This window comes from Xiphophorus hellerii, chromosome 14 (assembly GCF_003331165.1).
Source record: "Xiphophorus hellerii strain 12219 chromosome 14, Xiphophorus_hellerii-4.1, whole genome shotgun sequence".
Lineage (NCBI taxonomy): Eukaryota > Metazoa > Chordata > Actinopteri > Cyprinodontiformes > Poeciliidae > Xiphophorus > Xiphophorus hellerii.
In genome coordinates, this window is record NC_045685.1 from 4,658,891 (window position 1) to 4,675,856 (window position 16,966).

Genomic DNA, 16,966 nt, shown 5'->3' on the forward strand with positions numbered 1-16,966 from the left:
GTCACGATAAATTTTCCTAAGCGATTAATTATTGCGATAAATGATATTGTTTGAAGACCTTTTCAAACTGATGTAATGGTAGTAATATAATAATGCAAGAACATTCTGACAAAAAGAAATACTTTATTTTCAATAGAACATTTGACAGGTAAACTAAACGTACAAAAACAAAAAATGCACCCGAATAAAAACTGAACACGACATAAAACCAAAGTGAAAATAAAAATTACATTCAACCACAGGAGTGTAGATTATGAAGTCTGTGTATTATATTGCCCTTCAATAATCATTAGAATGAGATAAAGATGGGCAAATCCAACTACCTGCTGCAATTAATGAGGAAGGGAGGATCAGAGGAGAGAACTAGAGTCGAGTGTTTTCATTCAGTGTTATTGAGAAAAAGGAAGAAACAATAAAACCGATAAATTGAAATTAGGTCAATCATTTTCATTTATCACACGATTAATTGATTTCTTTATTGCAAAAGGCCTATTTACACCCAAGTTTAATTCACATTCAGATTGGTAACCTAGGCGACATGGAGTTACAGAGCTCAATAAGTCTCACAATCATCTCACAATCACTTCAAAACATATTTTGAAGGGTTGTGCACTTCAAAAATATATTTTTTCCTTTCACTCAATCTTCCATTAATACGCTCGACTGTCAAGTCTGCAGTTTTTCCTGTCACCTATGTAGACCGGAACTTTTCTGTATTAAATATTATTAGTCTTGAGATATTCTAACATGAAGTGAGTTTTGGGTTTTCATTAGTTTTATGGATCAAAATAAACAATCTACATTCATAAGATCAGTTTGTAATTAATGTAAATTAGGTTTTTCATTTTCTAATAGACTTCATTCTTAGTGCAGAGGCGTCCAAACTTTGTCAAAAGTACTCAAAGGCATTAATAAAATAACATCTTTTACAAAATACATTTTTGTGCCACATTATGCAGGCATGCAATATTATGAGTCATTTTCCCTCTGTTTTTGGCTAGTTAAATTTTCAATAAAATACTAGTTAAACTCATCTTGTGTAGGAAAGGGATGTGTGAATCCTAAATCTAAAATTTTTGTATGAAAGGCCATTTGTGCCATAAAAGAAAAAAAAAAAAAAGTCCAACAGGAAGTTCTAATTTCACGACTTAAAGTCAGAACGATAAGATGCCGTAGAGAAACAGTGTGGTCGTCTCATAATTATGATTTTGGATGTCAAAATTATGACTTTCCTTTCATGGCAGAAATGGACTTCCACAGATGTGCAAATTAGAAGAATCTAGAAAACATTTAATCTTCCCTCAGCAATAAGAGCAGGATTTGGTTAACACTCTTTGAAAACATTTAATGCATTTAGCCAATTTTAATAAAAATACTACTAAAAAAAAAAAAGATTTTGATGCACCAACATCTGGTTTTTGATAAAAAATCCACACGACTTAAGTAGAGCAAATATTTTCCTTTAAGATTTTAATTTGTACTATTTCACTCTAATTGTTTATAAACCAGCAGACGTCACAGAACTGTTCATTTATTTATTGACAGGAACAATGAAAAAAAGATTCCCTTTGCACTGGTTTCTACTGTGAACGGCACAGCGGTTCACTACATGGTCATTCGGTCGGAACTGAAAACATGAGGACGCAGTCTGTTGCTATGGATACTGATGGTATACAAAACACATTTTGCTTGTACAGTTTCATGTCATCGCCAAAGTGGGAACCGGAACATACCGGGCCGCGCGTTAAGGCAACAGAATCTTAAACTCCCCCAGAACATTTGAGTCTCTTTCCAGAACCTTATTGGTTCTGATGGAACTGGATTTCATGCATTAGTCTTCGTCTAACTGCAGTGAAGTTCTGCCGTCTCCTCACTGTGTTGTTGGTCCGTTTTACAGTAGATGGAAGTCCAGCAAAAAAAAAATTAAATAAATAAAATCACCAAAATCAGACACTTTCAAGGTTTTTTTTTTCTTGATCCCATTGTAAAGAAAACGTGTTGAAGCAACAGCTGCCACATTGTCGACATAAACAGGAACATAAACGCACTGAAAATTATCTTTAGTGGTAAACAAACAAAAACACTCCGGTGGTGTCAAAATGAGGAGTAAAACATCACGAAGCAGCACACACTGGAAAACACACAGAGTTCATCTTCCGATTAAACAACTCAGGACTGGAAAAATAAAACCAGAGTTCTTTTTACTCGCACTGAAAACCGGGTCGTTCCAAAGGTTAAAAAAAATATTTTATTTTCAATACTTTTAAGAGAAACCGAAAACAGATTCCAGCATCTTTTTTCTTTTCAGATGTGGAACGTTTGGATTTTATCTAGAGATAAAACCCAAACACGTTGGCTAAGCAGCTAAAAAGTTCAGATTTTAGACTTAAATGTTAAATAAATAAATAAGTGAAATTGGGGAATTTGAGTACGGAAAAACTGTTATGCTGGGTTGCTTTTTTCAATTTATTTAAAAGAATGAAAGTTTGAAACTAAATGCGTAGGAAGCCTCTGCTGCTTGGTCTTTAATCAGGAAATAAGCAGAGCAGCTGATCACATGGAGTCCAGGTGAAGCTGCAGGCTGGGAAAGAAAGTTGAAACACACTAAAAAAAAGGGACCTCACCAGTAATAGCGATGAGGAAATAAAATCAGAGATAAACAATCATGGTACTGATTCAAATCAATGTCTCAAGATGTCCTTACACACTTTAGCCACCAGATGGCAGTATTTACCATCAAATTAGCTTGTAGTGCTTAGAAATCCTGTTGTAGTACCTGGTTCATTCGGCTTTACTTCCTGTTTGAATCATTACAAAACAACAATGTACAAATAAAAAAAATACAAAAATATTTGTCTTAAAACAAACATTGTCAAGCGATCAAAACCCAGAAAACTGACGTGGCTTCAGAATGATGTACGGATTGTTCTGGACTGAAAGTCCTGAAATGTTTCTCTGTTCCACTGGAACGACATGCTGAACAGAAACCAGTTTAACTTAACATGAAAACTAATATTGGATGTGTTTTTAGACAAACTGACAGCCACTCCTTCAAGGAGTGTGGAGGTGCTTTACCGTGCCGTTTCTATGGGAACTACACCAGACTCCTGAGGAGAAAGGACAGGGCGGCCCCGAGGGACAGACCCAGGGCCAGGAAGAAGGTCATCAGGGCTCCTGCAGTCTCGGCATCTTTAGGCTCCACCAGTCTGGAGAGACGCCACAAAACCAGATGATTTTAGCCGCCAGTCACTAAAGACGATGTTATTCAGAATGTTAACATAACTAAAACATGCATACGTTCTCAATTATGTTGCACATAATAAGATTTTCCATTCAGTTTGGTTTCAAGAGGGCCGTGTAGTGACAGAAGCAAAAGTCGTGCTCGAGAACTACAGAGGCGACTTTAGGGTTTAAGTTTTACTAAACGTTCTTGAAAATTATCAACCATCTTTGTTTTTGCTTCTTTCTCCCTTTATTGTTAGAGCTAATCAAATTAATCTTAGTATCAGACAGGAATAACCTTATAAAGAGCAGTTCTCAAATGCCTTGTTAAATCATGAATTAGCTGCAACCTTCCCAAGTCACACAAAGACCTGATGAGTCAGACCAACAGAATGAAGAGAATCACACACACAGAACCAGTCTGACTGTTTAAAGTTTTTTTTTTTAGGTGATGCAATAACTAAATTCCAGAACAGGTGAGATCAGAAAGAGATGAAGAATGATGGTGGCGGAGTTGTGAAACAAGTGGGGACAGAGTCCAGGGGGGTCAGAGGTCAGCCGCCTGCTGCGGTGTACTCACTGTGGCGCGTAGGACATGGAGAGGCACACGGAGTAACCGCTGGACACGGAGAAGAGAATCATGATGAGGGTGAAGGCGGCGTCGTGGGAGAAGACGACGGGCAGGTGGGAGCGCTGCTGGACGTTACAGAGCATCAGCAGGGGGATGAAGATCACCCTGGAGACCACCAGGGCCGGGAACACACGAGACTCTTTACCAGGCTGCAGGGGAGGAGGGAGAGAGGAAACGTTCAATTCACGTATAATCCTCCCACCTGGGTTGGATGGAGCTGTATTAAATGTGCGCACTTTTCTGATTCACATTTGTTAGAACTAATAACAATTATTCATCATTTTCCTTCGTGTTGGTCACAGAAATGAGGATGAAATTTTACAAACACGCTGGAACATCTAATTCGTATTCTACATGTTTGTCTTTCCAGCATCGTGTTTGAATTTATAAAGAGAACAGGAGGAAAAAATAGTGGCTGAAGCTGGATAAATTATTGAGAGTCTAAATTTTAAACTCTCTAAAAGCTGACAAATTAACTCAAATTCAAAAAATAAAAATATTAAATATTGTCATAACTCATGTCAAAAAGTATCTTCTAAGAGTCCAGTTGGAATGTGTTCCTGCATTGAACATGAAGAGACTGTTGCTATATTTCATGACCAACTAGCAGCTCAACTTCCAGGCACCAGAGGTTATAATCCAAGGTCACAAGTCCTGGATGACATCATCAGTTGTTAGCTAGCTGTGCTAATAATAATAATAATAATAATAATAATAATAATAATAATAATAATAATAATAAGCCTCCTTTGCCTTTGCTGCTTCTCTTTAAATGTACAGGTAGGAAGTTATGATGGAACTTTTGTTCTCCTAAATTCACTCTCACATCAATCGTCACGCTAAGACTGAGCAACACGTCGGTTAAGATAGATAGATAGATAGCATTTATTGTCATTGAACAGAATTCAACGAAATTTCCATTGCAGCTCCCGTGCAAAAGGTCAAATATATACAGTATAAATAAGCAAACACACAATAATAATAATAACAATATATACAACTAAATTAACTAAAGGCACTCAACCACACCAAAGAAGTAGCAGCAGGTCCAATTATGGCAAAGTACAGATAATGTGACAGTGCAAAGTGCAGAACAATATGGCTGTGTGGGGGTGGGGGATATGTATGTGTGACTGCGAGGTTATGATATGTGTGGGAGGGGGGGGCGGCAGGGAGTAATGGCTCTGACGGCTGTGGGGAAGAAACTGTTTCTCAGTCTATTTGTTGTAGTCCGTATATTCCTGTACCGCTTGCCTGATGGCAGCGGCACAAACAGTCTGTGGCCCGGGTGGCTGGAATCCATCGCTATGGATCCAGCTCTCTTCTTGACCCGGTCTGTGTAAATGGAGTCCAGGTCTGGGAGGGGGCATCCCACAATGCCTTGTGCTGTTCTCACCACCCGTGTCAGTTGTTTCCTCTCCAGTGCTGTGCAGCTACCATACCACACAGTCATGTTGAGGCAGAGGATGCTCTCGATCATCGCCCTGTAAAAGTTCACGAGCAGCCGTGAGGAAAGTCCAGCCCGTCTCAGTTTCCTGAGGAAGAAGAGCCTTTGTTGTGCTTTCTTCACCAGGTGGGAGGTGTTTGTGTTCCAGGAGAGGTCAGACGTGATGTGGAGGCCCAGGAACTTGATGTTGTCCACACGTTCCACCACTTCTCCATCTATGAGAAGGGGAGTGTGAGCCGTCCTCCTGGACCTTCTGTAATCCACAATGACCTCCTTGGTCTTCCCTGTGTTCAGCACCAAGTTGTTGGCTGAACACCACTGAGTGAGCTGCAGAATCTCCTCTCTGTAGTGGGTCTCGTTGTTGTCTGAAATGAGACCCACTACTGTTGTGTCGTCCGCGTACTTCACGACTGTGTTGGTGGGGTGGATGGCCACGCAGTCGTGTGTAAACAGGGTGAAGAGAGCTGGGCTGAGCACACAGCCCTGCGGCGTGCCTGTGTTGAGGACCAGTGGGGACGATGTTGAGCCACTTATTCTCACCACCTGAGGCCTGTTGGTGAGGAAGTCTCTGATCCAGTGGCACAGTGAAGCGGGCAGCCCCACCTCAAGTAGCTTCAGCACCAGCTTGTCTGGGATGACGGTATTAAATGCTGAGCTGAAGTCTACAAATAGCATCCTGACGTAGGTGTTGGGATGCTGCAGATGGGTCAGGGCTGTGTGCAGAGTGATGGAGACAGCATCCTCTGTTGACCGGTTCGCTCTGTAGGCGAACTGAAGGCTGTCCAGGTTTGCGGGGATGAAGTCTCTGATGTACCTCAGAAGAATCCTCTCAAAGCACTTCATGATCACCGGGGTCAGAGCGACGGGCCGGTAATCGTTCAGGCTGGTGATGGACCTCTTCTTCGGTACAGGGATGATGGTGGAAGACTTGAGGCACTCAGGAACCATGGCGAGCTGCAGGGACAGATTGAAAATGTCCAGAAACACTCCTGCCAGCTGGTCGGCGCAGGTTCCCTGATTGGTTGAGGTCATATTGTGTTCGTAGGAATATAAACCGTCAGTAAGCTAAAAATAGAAACCAACGAGCTGTTAGCATTTGCATGGGGTTTGAATGCTATTTACAGCGACATTCTTCTCTTTTAGCACACTGTACAGACAAAAAAAAAGAAAAAGAACTGTCCCCACCAATATGTGTCTAAACACCTTATAAGGACATTTAGGGAAAATGTCCCCGCCATTCGCTCTGAACCAGCAGCTCCGGGAGGAGAAAAGCTGCCGTACTCCAGGCTTCGCTCCCGTCTTTTTAAGGATGTTTATTGGTCCCTGGACGTTATGCTGCTAACGCTTAGCTTCCGTCAACAACTGAGGCGGAAGTGAGAGCGCTGCGCAACGCAAGTAACGACCCGGCCGGAACACGGTGCATTAAATAATAAGACACAACTTATCGAAGCTTCGAGGCAGGCAAGTTTTCCTCGAGGAATTTTAATAATCGAGGTACTCTAATCACTCGAGGAATCGTTTCAGTCCTAGTTGGAGGCTCACCCAGCGTATCCACGTAGTGACGGTCCGGCCAAACCAGTCGCTAATGTTGAAGACCAGGAAGCAACACACCCCGATGAAGTAGTGTTCTGAGAGAGGAGAGACAATTTAAGGGAGGAAAACGACAGTAAACCGGCTCCATGTTGAACGCAGATCTTCTCTGAATCAGCGCTGCTCACTCTTACCCCATTTTCCATGTGGGAATGCTGTTCGGACATCGACAGTGACGGCGGGGAATACGGACAGCGTGACGGTGAACGCAAACGTCACGCAGAACGCCATCACCCAAATCTGAGACGTAAAGAAATGAAACGATTTGTACGTTTGAAGAAGCAGCAAAGAGAAAACGGGAGGTTCCCAGAATTTCATCCCGTACCTTTTTCAACACCTCCAACACCGAGGCTTTTTCTGCAGAGCTGTCGGTCTGCTCGCTCCTGTTTGGACTGGTTTCCAGCTTGGCCTCGTCCCGACTGCTGCTGCTGCTGAGGGCTACGGTGGCCACCGTGCAGTTAGCGTGGCCATTCAGCTTCCCGTTCTCCAGAGAGGTTCCGTCTGCAGTTCAGAGCATTCTGGTCAAGATTTCGTTCTGCTTACAGCTGTAACTAACAGCGCATTCACGCCAGTTCTGTCTGTCCGCTTCAGTCCAACTCCAGTCCGTTTGTCTAAAATGTCCGTTTTGTGAACGAGTAACTAAACTCTGAAAAACGCTCACAAAATACAAATCTAGGTCTCAGTTTGGTTGAAGTGAACTCTGGTGCGGTTCGAATGCATATGCGAACGCCAACTAGTCCACTTCCAAAAGCAGGAGGTGGATTACAGCGCAGGGCATTCTGGGTAATTACAACCAAGACAAACATGCTAATTTAGCGCTAGCAGGAAAAATGGCTCCCAGTTTGTTTTTTTTTACCAAACACAAGAGAACTACTAAAATCTGACACCACTTCATTTTATGAAGAAGAGAGTTGCGCTAAATGTCTTCTTCAGAGGTTTTCGTGTCATTTCTTTCAGTGGTTTTTGGTGCAGCGCCACCACAGGCGAGAAGATGAACAAGTTTTTCAAACCTTTTTGTTGGCGTGAAAGAAAACCACACCAGCAGAATGTGTGACAAACGTTGCAATTTTGTTCCCCGTCAACCATCAGGTATGAAAACATCATAATTCTCCAAAACACCGACTCAGCAAGCTGAACAAAAATACACACACTTTACTTTTGACGTATTAATTTGGGGGAAAAAAAAGAGAAAAAGTGAAGTTTTCCTTCCACTTATGGTCTGGCTCATAAAATGTCACTAAAATATATTCAAGTTTATGGTTGTAAGGAGACAAAATGTGGAAAAAGTTCTGTTATCTTCCATACCAGTTGGGTTTATCATATCCTTTATTTCCTGTGTCTAATTAGTCAGTGGAGGCACCTCAGGGCTCGAAGCAGGACGGAAAATGTGAGTGTGTGAGTGAGTGTGTGTGTGTGACAACTAACAGAGCCGCCTTTGTCTGGCTTTTAACCGGATAAGCGGAGAGTCAACAAACCTAATGAGATAATATTCCAGCGAATTGATTTGATTCAGTCACACTGTGAAGCACATTTATCGGCCTAAACAAAGTCTCACCAGTCAGCAGCTTGTCCGTTGTGCCTTCTTCATACTTGCTGCTTCTGTTCAGGTAAAACTGAGCAAACTCCTGCAGAGAAACAACAACAATGGAATTTCAAACAAGTCCAGACAGCACTATAAAAACACGGCAGAGCTGAATTAATCTACGCAGGTTCTCAGGCAGACGAAGCAGCTTTTACTGTCGTAAAATGACAACGTAAAGGTTGCAGTCTGTGTGTCGTACTGACCGTGTGTGGCAGCAGCAGGTAGCTCAACAGGGTGAGCAGAGTTCCCACACATGGCGTGATAAAGTAACCCAAGGCTGCAGATTCAGAGTCCAAATCACCTGCGTCACAACGGGGAACAGAACGAGACTCGGCATGAAATGCGTCCTTGGAAATGAACCGATTTTAATCAGGGTTCACAGGCTTTTCCCCACAGCAACTTTCATGCATTTGCAAGGCAAGTCTTCACACTTTGGAGATGAAAACAATACAAATGAACTGAAAGAAAAAAAGACAGTTTCAGTTCACTATTATGTAATATCATTTATTAGATATCAAAAATTTCTTGTGAGTATTCTATGTTCTACAGCAGAGGTAAGGTAAACTAAAATGTATATAGAAAAATGTATGTCTCTCTTACAAACAACCTGTAAACCTGACTGGTTCGAGCAAAAAAAAAAAAAAAAAAAAAAAAACCAAACAATTTGACAAAAACCCCCCAAAAACCTCTTACCATGTATTTGTGGCCTGGTTCTTAGAGGAACCATCTTAGTTCACTTGAAACAAGACGAAACTAACTTACAAGTAACATTTCAGCAAGCTATAGGAGCTTGATTTAATTCAATAATTAATTCATTATTTTTAATTGATTTTTTAAAATATAGACATAAGTGAAATAATCTGCCAGTGGAACAAGTCATTTTTCTTATAATTTAAAATGTCTAGTTCCACTGGTAGATTATTTCACTTATAAATAGTTCTTTTCGATCAATATTAAAGAATTATTGACTATTAAGTATTGTTACTTATGAGATAGTTTTGTCTTATTTCAAGTGTATTAAAATAATTTTATACTAGAAACTAGACTGGAAGTACTTGGTAAGATTTTGTGCTTTTGCAGTGTGAAACAGGAAATGTTTAGTCTGATTTAACTTCAGACGGTGTGAAAAGAAAATGTCTATTAGTGTGTGAAAATATCAGGTTGCAACTGTAAACCCTTGAAAACACCTACATGAAATCCAAGCACTTTCAAGGATTTCAGGCGCCCATTTATAGCGGCTTTACTACGTTGCTAGGCAACAGAGTGGTGCGGTGTGATGCGTTTGTGTGTGTGTGGGGGGGCGGCTCACTGGCTGTGGTGAGCAGCATGGCGATGGCGGCGAAGGTCCCGGCGAGGCCCTGGCCGCTCATGAAGACGGCGCTGTAGTTCTGCGGCAGCAGGCCGACCAGGCCGAACAGGCTGCCCTGCAGCACGGCGCCGAACGCTGCGGACCAGCAGCACCGTCACAACGTGTACAAAAACAAAAAACTGGTGCTTCTAGACAGCCTCCAGACAAAGAAACTCACAGTTGATGAACCAGATGATCGCCATGGTGACGGAGAAGAAGAGATCCTGATGCATGTCCACTTTCACCAGGACTGCGGTGAGGATGAAGAGCAGCAGGATGAAGACGAGGCTGCCTGCGATGCGGATGGCCTCCGATATCCTGGAACGGAAAACATTTTTGGTGATCGGGGTCGCACCGGGACCGCCAGGTTACCACCAGGGCGGCGCCGCCTGTTAGCGCTGACCTCTGGTACATGAAGGAGTTGAGCAGGGTGAAGACCAGCAGGGGCAGCTGGGACAGAAAGGTCATCCAGTTGTTGAAGTGATACTCCTTCCTGACCGCCGTCCCGTTCGTCAGCTCCGTGTTGTTGAGGCGGCTTTGGAAGTACTGCCAACAGAGAGCAGGAGTCAAATCAGACCCATTTATTTATACTCGACATGTGGAAACAGAGCTGGGCTTTTACTAGGCCGCTCCACCATACGGATGTGCTTTGATCTAAATCATTCTGTTGTACCTCTGGCTTAATGTTTAGAGTCGTTCTGCTGCTGGAAGGTGAAGCTCTGATCCAAAAACAAACATTTTTTTTAGCAGGTTTTCCTCCAGTATTCTATTCAAAAATACTTTATTTATTCTGAAAGGAAATCAAATCCAACTCAAATCATCCAAGTATATTCAAAGAGTCATTGTGGATGGAAGGATGTCCACAAGCAGTCAGTGTTGGAGTGAATGTAAATGAGCCTCTGACCAAAGACTGCTGCTGTATAAAAGTCTCATCACTGTTATGACAGGCTAACTAGTTGTGACGCGACTGATTGACTTCTCTTCAACTACCTTGACTAATCCAGCTGCTCTTTCTCAAAATAGGGACAAATCAAGAGACTTTTCATAAAAACGACTAGTGACAAACCTAGCAACTTATTTATCTCTGTTATTGGATACATTGGAAACAACATGTTAAAGAACCAATCCTAATTTTCCATGTTTTTCACTAAAATATGACCGGAACACTAAAGGTGTATTGTGACCTTATAGCACCTGACAGCATCAGTTATTTATAAAAAAACCAAACTAATATCAGTATCGACCAAAATTGGAAAGTCAGGTTTTAGTGGCTGGAATAAAAATAAAATGTACATTTTCAGACGCGATAACAATTATTCTGACCATTGGACAAATATGTAAATCATAATATTTAGTGGTGAACTGATTGCAGTTTTCTGGCCGGTTACCGATCTCTGAAAAGCCCGACCTGCTGATTCTGATTTAGGCCGACACCCATTACATCTTTTTGTCTGTTCTCTAATCAATTAATAATTAACTTATCCATGTGAACTTTTAACTTTTAACCATTTTAATAAGGTAAAACCGAAAGGTTGGAACTGGATATTATTTCGGGTTATTCTGGGTTAGCAAAAGACGCTCATTACTCCTTTCAGTTTGCATTGGTAAAAAAGAAAGAAAAGCATGCTCTCTCTTCCCTTCCCCTTCATCATGCAGCACGTCGTCAACAGAGACTGTGTTTTGTTCTGACTCATTTTGATCGAGACATTTTGTTCGAGATCTGCTAAAAAAAGAAAAAAAAAAACACCTCTTTAATGTAACCAGAAACGCCTCTTGTGTCGTAGGAGTCATTTTCCAAAGCCATGTGTTGCGTTTGTCTGCAGCAGTCAGACGAAACGTTTGATAGCAGTTATGGCAACGTTGTTATCATCGGTTAAAATGTAACCAGCCTCTCGTTCTTTCCAGTCATTAACGGCTACTGTTTGACTTTTAGAGCCTTTGCTGCTGATTTGTTTTCTAAACTCGACTCCTGACAGCCTGTTTCCTGATGCAGGACTTGCAGGATAACGCTGATAATAATCATTTTTGGTCTGATTGAGGACAGAGTCATTTACTGCTTGTTTTAAAACCCATTTCCTGTTCTAGAGATCCCCCTCCTTCCATCTTCTCTAAGTAACGCGCTGATGGACCCACATCCTTCTTTTCACATTCTGTCAAATATAGCATCGCTATGGAAACCGTTTCACTTCTTCTTCTTACCAGTGAGGCAGTCATGAAGAAATTCCATGGCAGCAGCGTTCCCAGGCCTAGAATGAAGAAAAAGATTCCCACCAAGCAGAACCTAGGGATTACGGGAGGAAACGGGGACAGAAAGACAGAAGAGAGAAAGATGGATGTAAAAGCAGAAGTTTCAGCAACAGACTCCATGTTGGTTTTATGAATAAGAGGAAGCGACGGTTTCACTCACCGGTCTTGTGGCGTGTCGGTTCGGCCTTTCATAGTGACGTTTGGAGTTTCTGCTGAAACCAGAGAAATAAAGACAAACATCACGATCCTGTGAGATGCTGAATATCGTAACAAAGTATTTATAGATTTCAAGGTTGAAATCTATTACCACTGAGTGTTTGTAAAAAACAAAAGTACTTGCATATTTAGTTACTTAGTAATAAAGTTATCAAGATGTTTTCGGGTCAGTTACATTCTGCTATACACCAACTTTTTTTCATAGGTTCACCCAAATTTTTTAACACATTATTTCTGGTACTTAACTCATCATGTTATAGATTGTTTTTTGTTTTTTTTTACATTTATTTGGTCTTGCTTCATTCATGTGATTTTAATGCCTTTTTTACTGAAGATTTCATAAATAAAATGCAGCATCATTAGGGGTGAACTTGACCTGAATTTCTTTAATTTGATTTTTTTCTTAAATGGCACATTCTGCAGATTCATCATTTAACCAGTTAAGCTTAGTTGATGCAATAATAGCAGACATAAAAAAAAAAATCGTTCCACTCCTTTTTTAAAATAAGAAACGGAGTGTTTTATTGCCTAAAATGCAGTAACAGCATTCCTTCAGTGAACGCTTGATTGGTTGGATGAGTCAGCAGCTATAAAATACTTCTAACATGTGAAAAGCTCAGAATGTTCTGCTAGGCTTAACATCAATACAGTGTAGGAATGATCTGTTGACAATTTGTTGGATTCACTGATTAATAATTACATAGCAAAAGGTGCTTAATAGGAGATTTTTTAAAACAGAATTTGAACCAAGTGAAGCTAAAACTGCCACTTGAGGACTTCTGGGTAGAACAGATTCACAGACAACGGCTTTTATTTGATATCTTATACAGTTTTGGCTCACCTACTGCTCTGAATACATTCCTCTTTCAGCAAATGTCCTTTTCTTGTCCAGTTAATAATCTATTACTAAATTAGTTGACATTTCAATAATCAATTCGTCATAATTAACCCAATTAATTGCCTCAGCCTTACATGTCAAACCGATCTCATCCACCGATCTTATCCGCCTCTGCAAATGTCTGAGAAATCAGCCGCTGTCCTCAGCCATCTCCTGTGCGAGAGGACTGACCAACAGACCCGCCTACCGCATCACGTCTGAACATGAGCGGTTAATTATGGTCAACCCACTGTTGCCGACTTAGCAACTTTTTCAAGAACAAAAAACTCCCAAAAAAAACTGGCATCGGCGAAGATCAAAATAAGCATCAGTCAGGAAACTGCAATCGGTGCATTTCTAAACATTATGTTTTACCCATTTCTCAAATTGTCAGAATAAATAGTTTTGTGTCCTACAATGTAAATTTTTCCACTACATCTACGTCTGTTTTTTCTATATTTCAGATCATACTTTATTCCAATGATCAAATCAAGTATCATTAACTTCTTCTTGTTGATTTAAACCTCTGCGAGACACTTTGTTACATCCGATTGCATTCAAAAGTGCTCTCTAAATAAAACCCGATGGATTTATCGACAGAGCAGAATCCCACTAACATCAGGAGTCAACATGTCCTCCAGTTAAAAGAGCAAACGGACTGAAGGTTCAATAACTTCCTGTTTGCTCCGACACCCCGAGGCTGGCAGCTGTAGCCCAGTCACTGGAAACACTGAAGTTCAGTCTGACCACTTTTGGTTTAGCTCTGAGCTGAACAGAACAAACAACATCAGCAGTCTGATGTTGTTCCTCATGAACACACAACATCGGTTGGGAAGCCATAGCTGAAAAAAAGCAAAACAAAAAACCCAACAACCTGATTTTTATTTGGTTGAGTTTCACAAAATCATCTGTTCTCGTCTCATTTGTCAGCATTCAGTTTTCCTCTTTCTAACCAACAAAAGTGTATGAGTCACAGTCATGGTAAAGTAAACGTGCATGTCTCAGTCACTCAAACACCACAGTGCACCACAGAAACACACACACACACACACACACACACACCATTATGGCCTTGGGATTCTTCACAAAACACCAGAATGTTTAATCAGAGTGACTCACAGTAGCTTTCCTTTAACAATAACCAGGAAATAAGGTTATTCAGAACTCAAAACATTAGTTCACAGCATGTGTGACGAAGCCAAGTAGAACTAATTACAATGTGCTTGTAAATTATGAACCAGGGAAAAACAAAGATGATAAAAACTGCTGGTGTTCTAATAAAACATAAAGGCAGAAAGTCGCCGCCTCCGGCTTTAATATTCCCCAAAGCTTTGTCCTTCTGGAGCTAATGACAGAGAAATCCCACTGTGGATTAATGATACACTGTTCTACCATGGGGACGGACAGACAGCTGTTTGTGTCTTTCAAGGACAAAGAGCCTCAAATGAGACAGTCTGAACGCATCCAACCCCTTTAAAAGCTGCTTAAAACACTTCCAGACCCTTCTAAAAAAAACACTTCTGACCCACATTATCTAACTGTTTTACTAAAAGTAGTCAGAGCAAAGCAGAATTAATTACCTATTTTTAGCAGAATATGACAAACTATGAAATCCATGAAGATTTTTCCCCCCAAAATTTCACTTTTTCTGTTTTCATTTTTCTAAATTCCATTTTAGCTATTTATGAACCCAAACAGTATTTAATAATGATGTGAATGACTAAAAATGAACAAGTCAATAGAAAAAAGTCAACATTTATTGTTATTCTGTTTCACAACCAAACAAACTGCTGTAGTTCAGCAGAACAAGGTAACTAGCTGCAGCTAGCTAGCTAGCTTCTCCATGTTTCTGTGTAATCGTCGTATCTTCCGGTCAACATTGTGCCGACATAAAACTTTTTGAGTGATTCATTTATTTTCTTGGGAAGACGTTGGTGTTTCAGAGTTAGTTTTTTTTTTTTGCCAGAATGACTAATTCATTCTGTGTGTGTGGAAAGGAGAGGAGAGCCCAGCGTAACGGCGGGTACGGGAGCCGAAGTGGCCGAAACACCTCAGAAACTAAATAACATCTATAGCAACAGACACTTAATCAATATCAATAGAAAATATGTCCGACAGAACGTTCAAAAATTTCACTGAACTTCCAATTCAGAACCACACAGCATTCTGAGGGAAGGAGGCAAAGGCTTCAGCTGCTCAACCTCTCACGGTGACTTACGCAAGATGAGTAAAATCAACTAAGTTTCTCGCCATTTGGTGACCGAGCAACAACCCGTTGAGTAACTTGCGAAGCGGCATTTTTGTGTTTCGCCACCACGCTTGACAAAAGAAAAACACAAAAAAACAATCGTGGCGTTGACAGGAGAAAGTGAGGAAAGCAGCTGGAGAGGAAATTAAGGATAAAGCAGAAAAAGTAAAGTCTGGCAGCATTTCAGATTTTTAAAACAAAAATCTATAATGATCAATATTGACAATTATGGATAATCATAGCCATATCGCCAGGACCTACAGAATATCCTGCCCTTCTCGTCAATATCACCCAGTAATTTTATTGTGGATTCCATTTTGTTTATTCTGACTCCTCTTCCTGCATCAGACATCATCGGATCCTACAGACCTGCTGGATTTCAAGCTGACCATCTCAAGGTCAGCTGAACAAAATCTCACTGTCCATATTTGAATTAGCTCTTTTCCCCCATAAACTGTAAAGATGTTTCTCCTATCAATTTTCAAAGAAAGAAAAAAAAACAACTTGAGATTTCAGGTTGAATATTCATTGAATGTGAGAATCTCTCCTGTTATTTACTCGTCTCTTTTCCTGCTCCTAGCAACAACAACATAACCTGAGCTAATCCTGCTTTTTGTTCTCAAACAACCAAAAACTTTGACCCAGTTAGCTTCTGTTGTTACATGAAGCAGATGACAAAAAGCTTAACATGATCCCTTAATAAATCTGGATGAGATCCTCCCATACTTACCTTAAATGGGAGTTTGTTTCATGCCTGCACAGTTCTTCCCTTCACACAAGTAAATAATAAAAAGCTTACAGTTGATTTCAAAGGATCACATTTGGGCTTTGAAATCATCCTACATTCATAACATTTTATACGACGTACTTCACATGTAACGTCTAAAATCTAGGACTGCGAGTTCAAATGAGAAACTTTCTAGTTATAATGAGAAATTCTCTCATTAAAACACATTTATTTTCTTGCCTAGACAAGAAAGGTCACAACAGTAACGTCAAAATATCATAAAGTGTCACCAAGATGAGAAAACAGAGTCAAAGGTCGCACTACACTTTTCTGTTGTCCGTCATTTTGACTGACGCCGTCAGAAATACTTCGTCACTATTCGTTCTACTTTTATCTGTCAATTTTAACTGATATCAACATTCTGTCACATTTAATATTCAACAAGTCGAACAGACAATCCAGACCCCATCACACATTAATCAAGCAGATGAAGATAACTAGCTTTTTCTCCGCAGTGATAAAAACCACCGACCGAACAGTTACCTTAATTGACTCCATATAAATAATAAGAGCTTCACCTGCTGGGCTCTGAGCACGCAGCCTCACTACTTCCTCCTGGTTCGCATCTACAGGAGAAATCTGCACTAAAGTTTAGGTCGGACCCAACCCGACCCGGACCGAGTCTTTAGACATTATGTCTGAGCCCAACCCAACTTTAATGGGAGGCTGGAGCCTGAAATAAACCTGTCCCAACGTATTCATTTAATTAAGGTTTTACTGCTTGGTTTTCAGAAGACCATTCCAATAAGCAGCATAACATATCCCAGCTTT

The 16,966-nt window shown here is 40.7% G+C and overlaps 1 protein-coding gene across 4 annotated transcripts in view; it reads right to left on the reverse strand.

Moving 5' to 3' along the window:
* Nucleotides 1-987: 987 nt before the first annotated feature.
* Nucleotides 988-16,966, reverse strand: part of LOC116732385 (equilibrative nucleoside transporter 2) — a 17,751-nt gene continuing 1,772 nt past the window's right edge. The window contains exons 1-13 of one of the 4 annotated variants that reach the window (XM_032582505.1): nucleotides 13,256-13,347; nucleotides 12,228-12,279; nucleotides 12,020-12,101; nucleotides 10,224-10,366; nucleotides 9,999-10,138; nucleotides 9,782-9,916; nucleotides 8,676-8,773; nucleotides 8,446-8,515; nucleotides 7,216-7,391; nucleotides 7,025-7,130; nucleotides 6,843-6,928; nucleotides 3,803-4,002; nucleotides 988-3,206 (exon numbers count right to left, since the gene is read on the reverse strand). In XM_032582505.1, coding sequence (XP_032438396.1) covers nucleotides 3,095-3,206; nucleotides 3,803-4,002; nucleotides 6,843-6,928; nucleotides 7,025-7,130; nucleotides 7,216-7,391; nucleotides 8,446-8,515; nucleotides 8,676-8,773; nucleotides 9,782-9,916; nucleotides 9,999-10,138; nucleotides 10,224-10,366; nucleotides 12,020-12,101; nucleotides 12,228-12,259 — 1,380 coding nt within the window. In that variant the 5' untranslated portion in view covers nucleotides 12,260-12,279; nucleotides 13,256-13,347 and the 3' untranslated portion in view covers nucleotides 988-3,094. Of the gene's footprint in view, nucleotides 3,207-3,802; nucleotides 4,003-6,842; nucleotides 6,929-7,024; nucleotides 7,131-7,215; nucleotides 7,392-8,445; nucleotides 8,516-8,675; nucleotides 8,774-9,781; nucleotides 9,917-9,998; nucleotides 10,139-10,223; nucleotides 10,367-12,019; nucleotides 12,102-12,227; nucleotides 12,280-13,124; nucleotides 13,230-13,255; nucleotides 13,348-16,966 lie in introns of those variants that run through there. The other 3 variants (XM_032582506.1, XM_032582504.1, XM_032582503.1) reach the window with 3 other exon arrangements.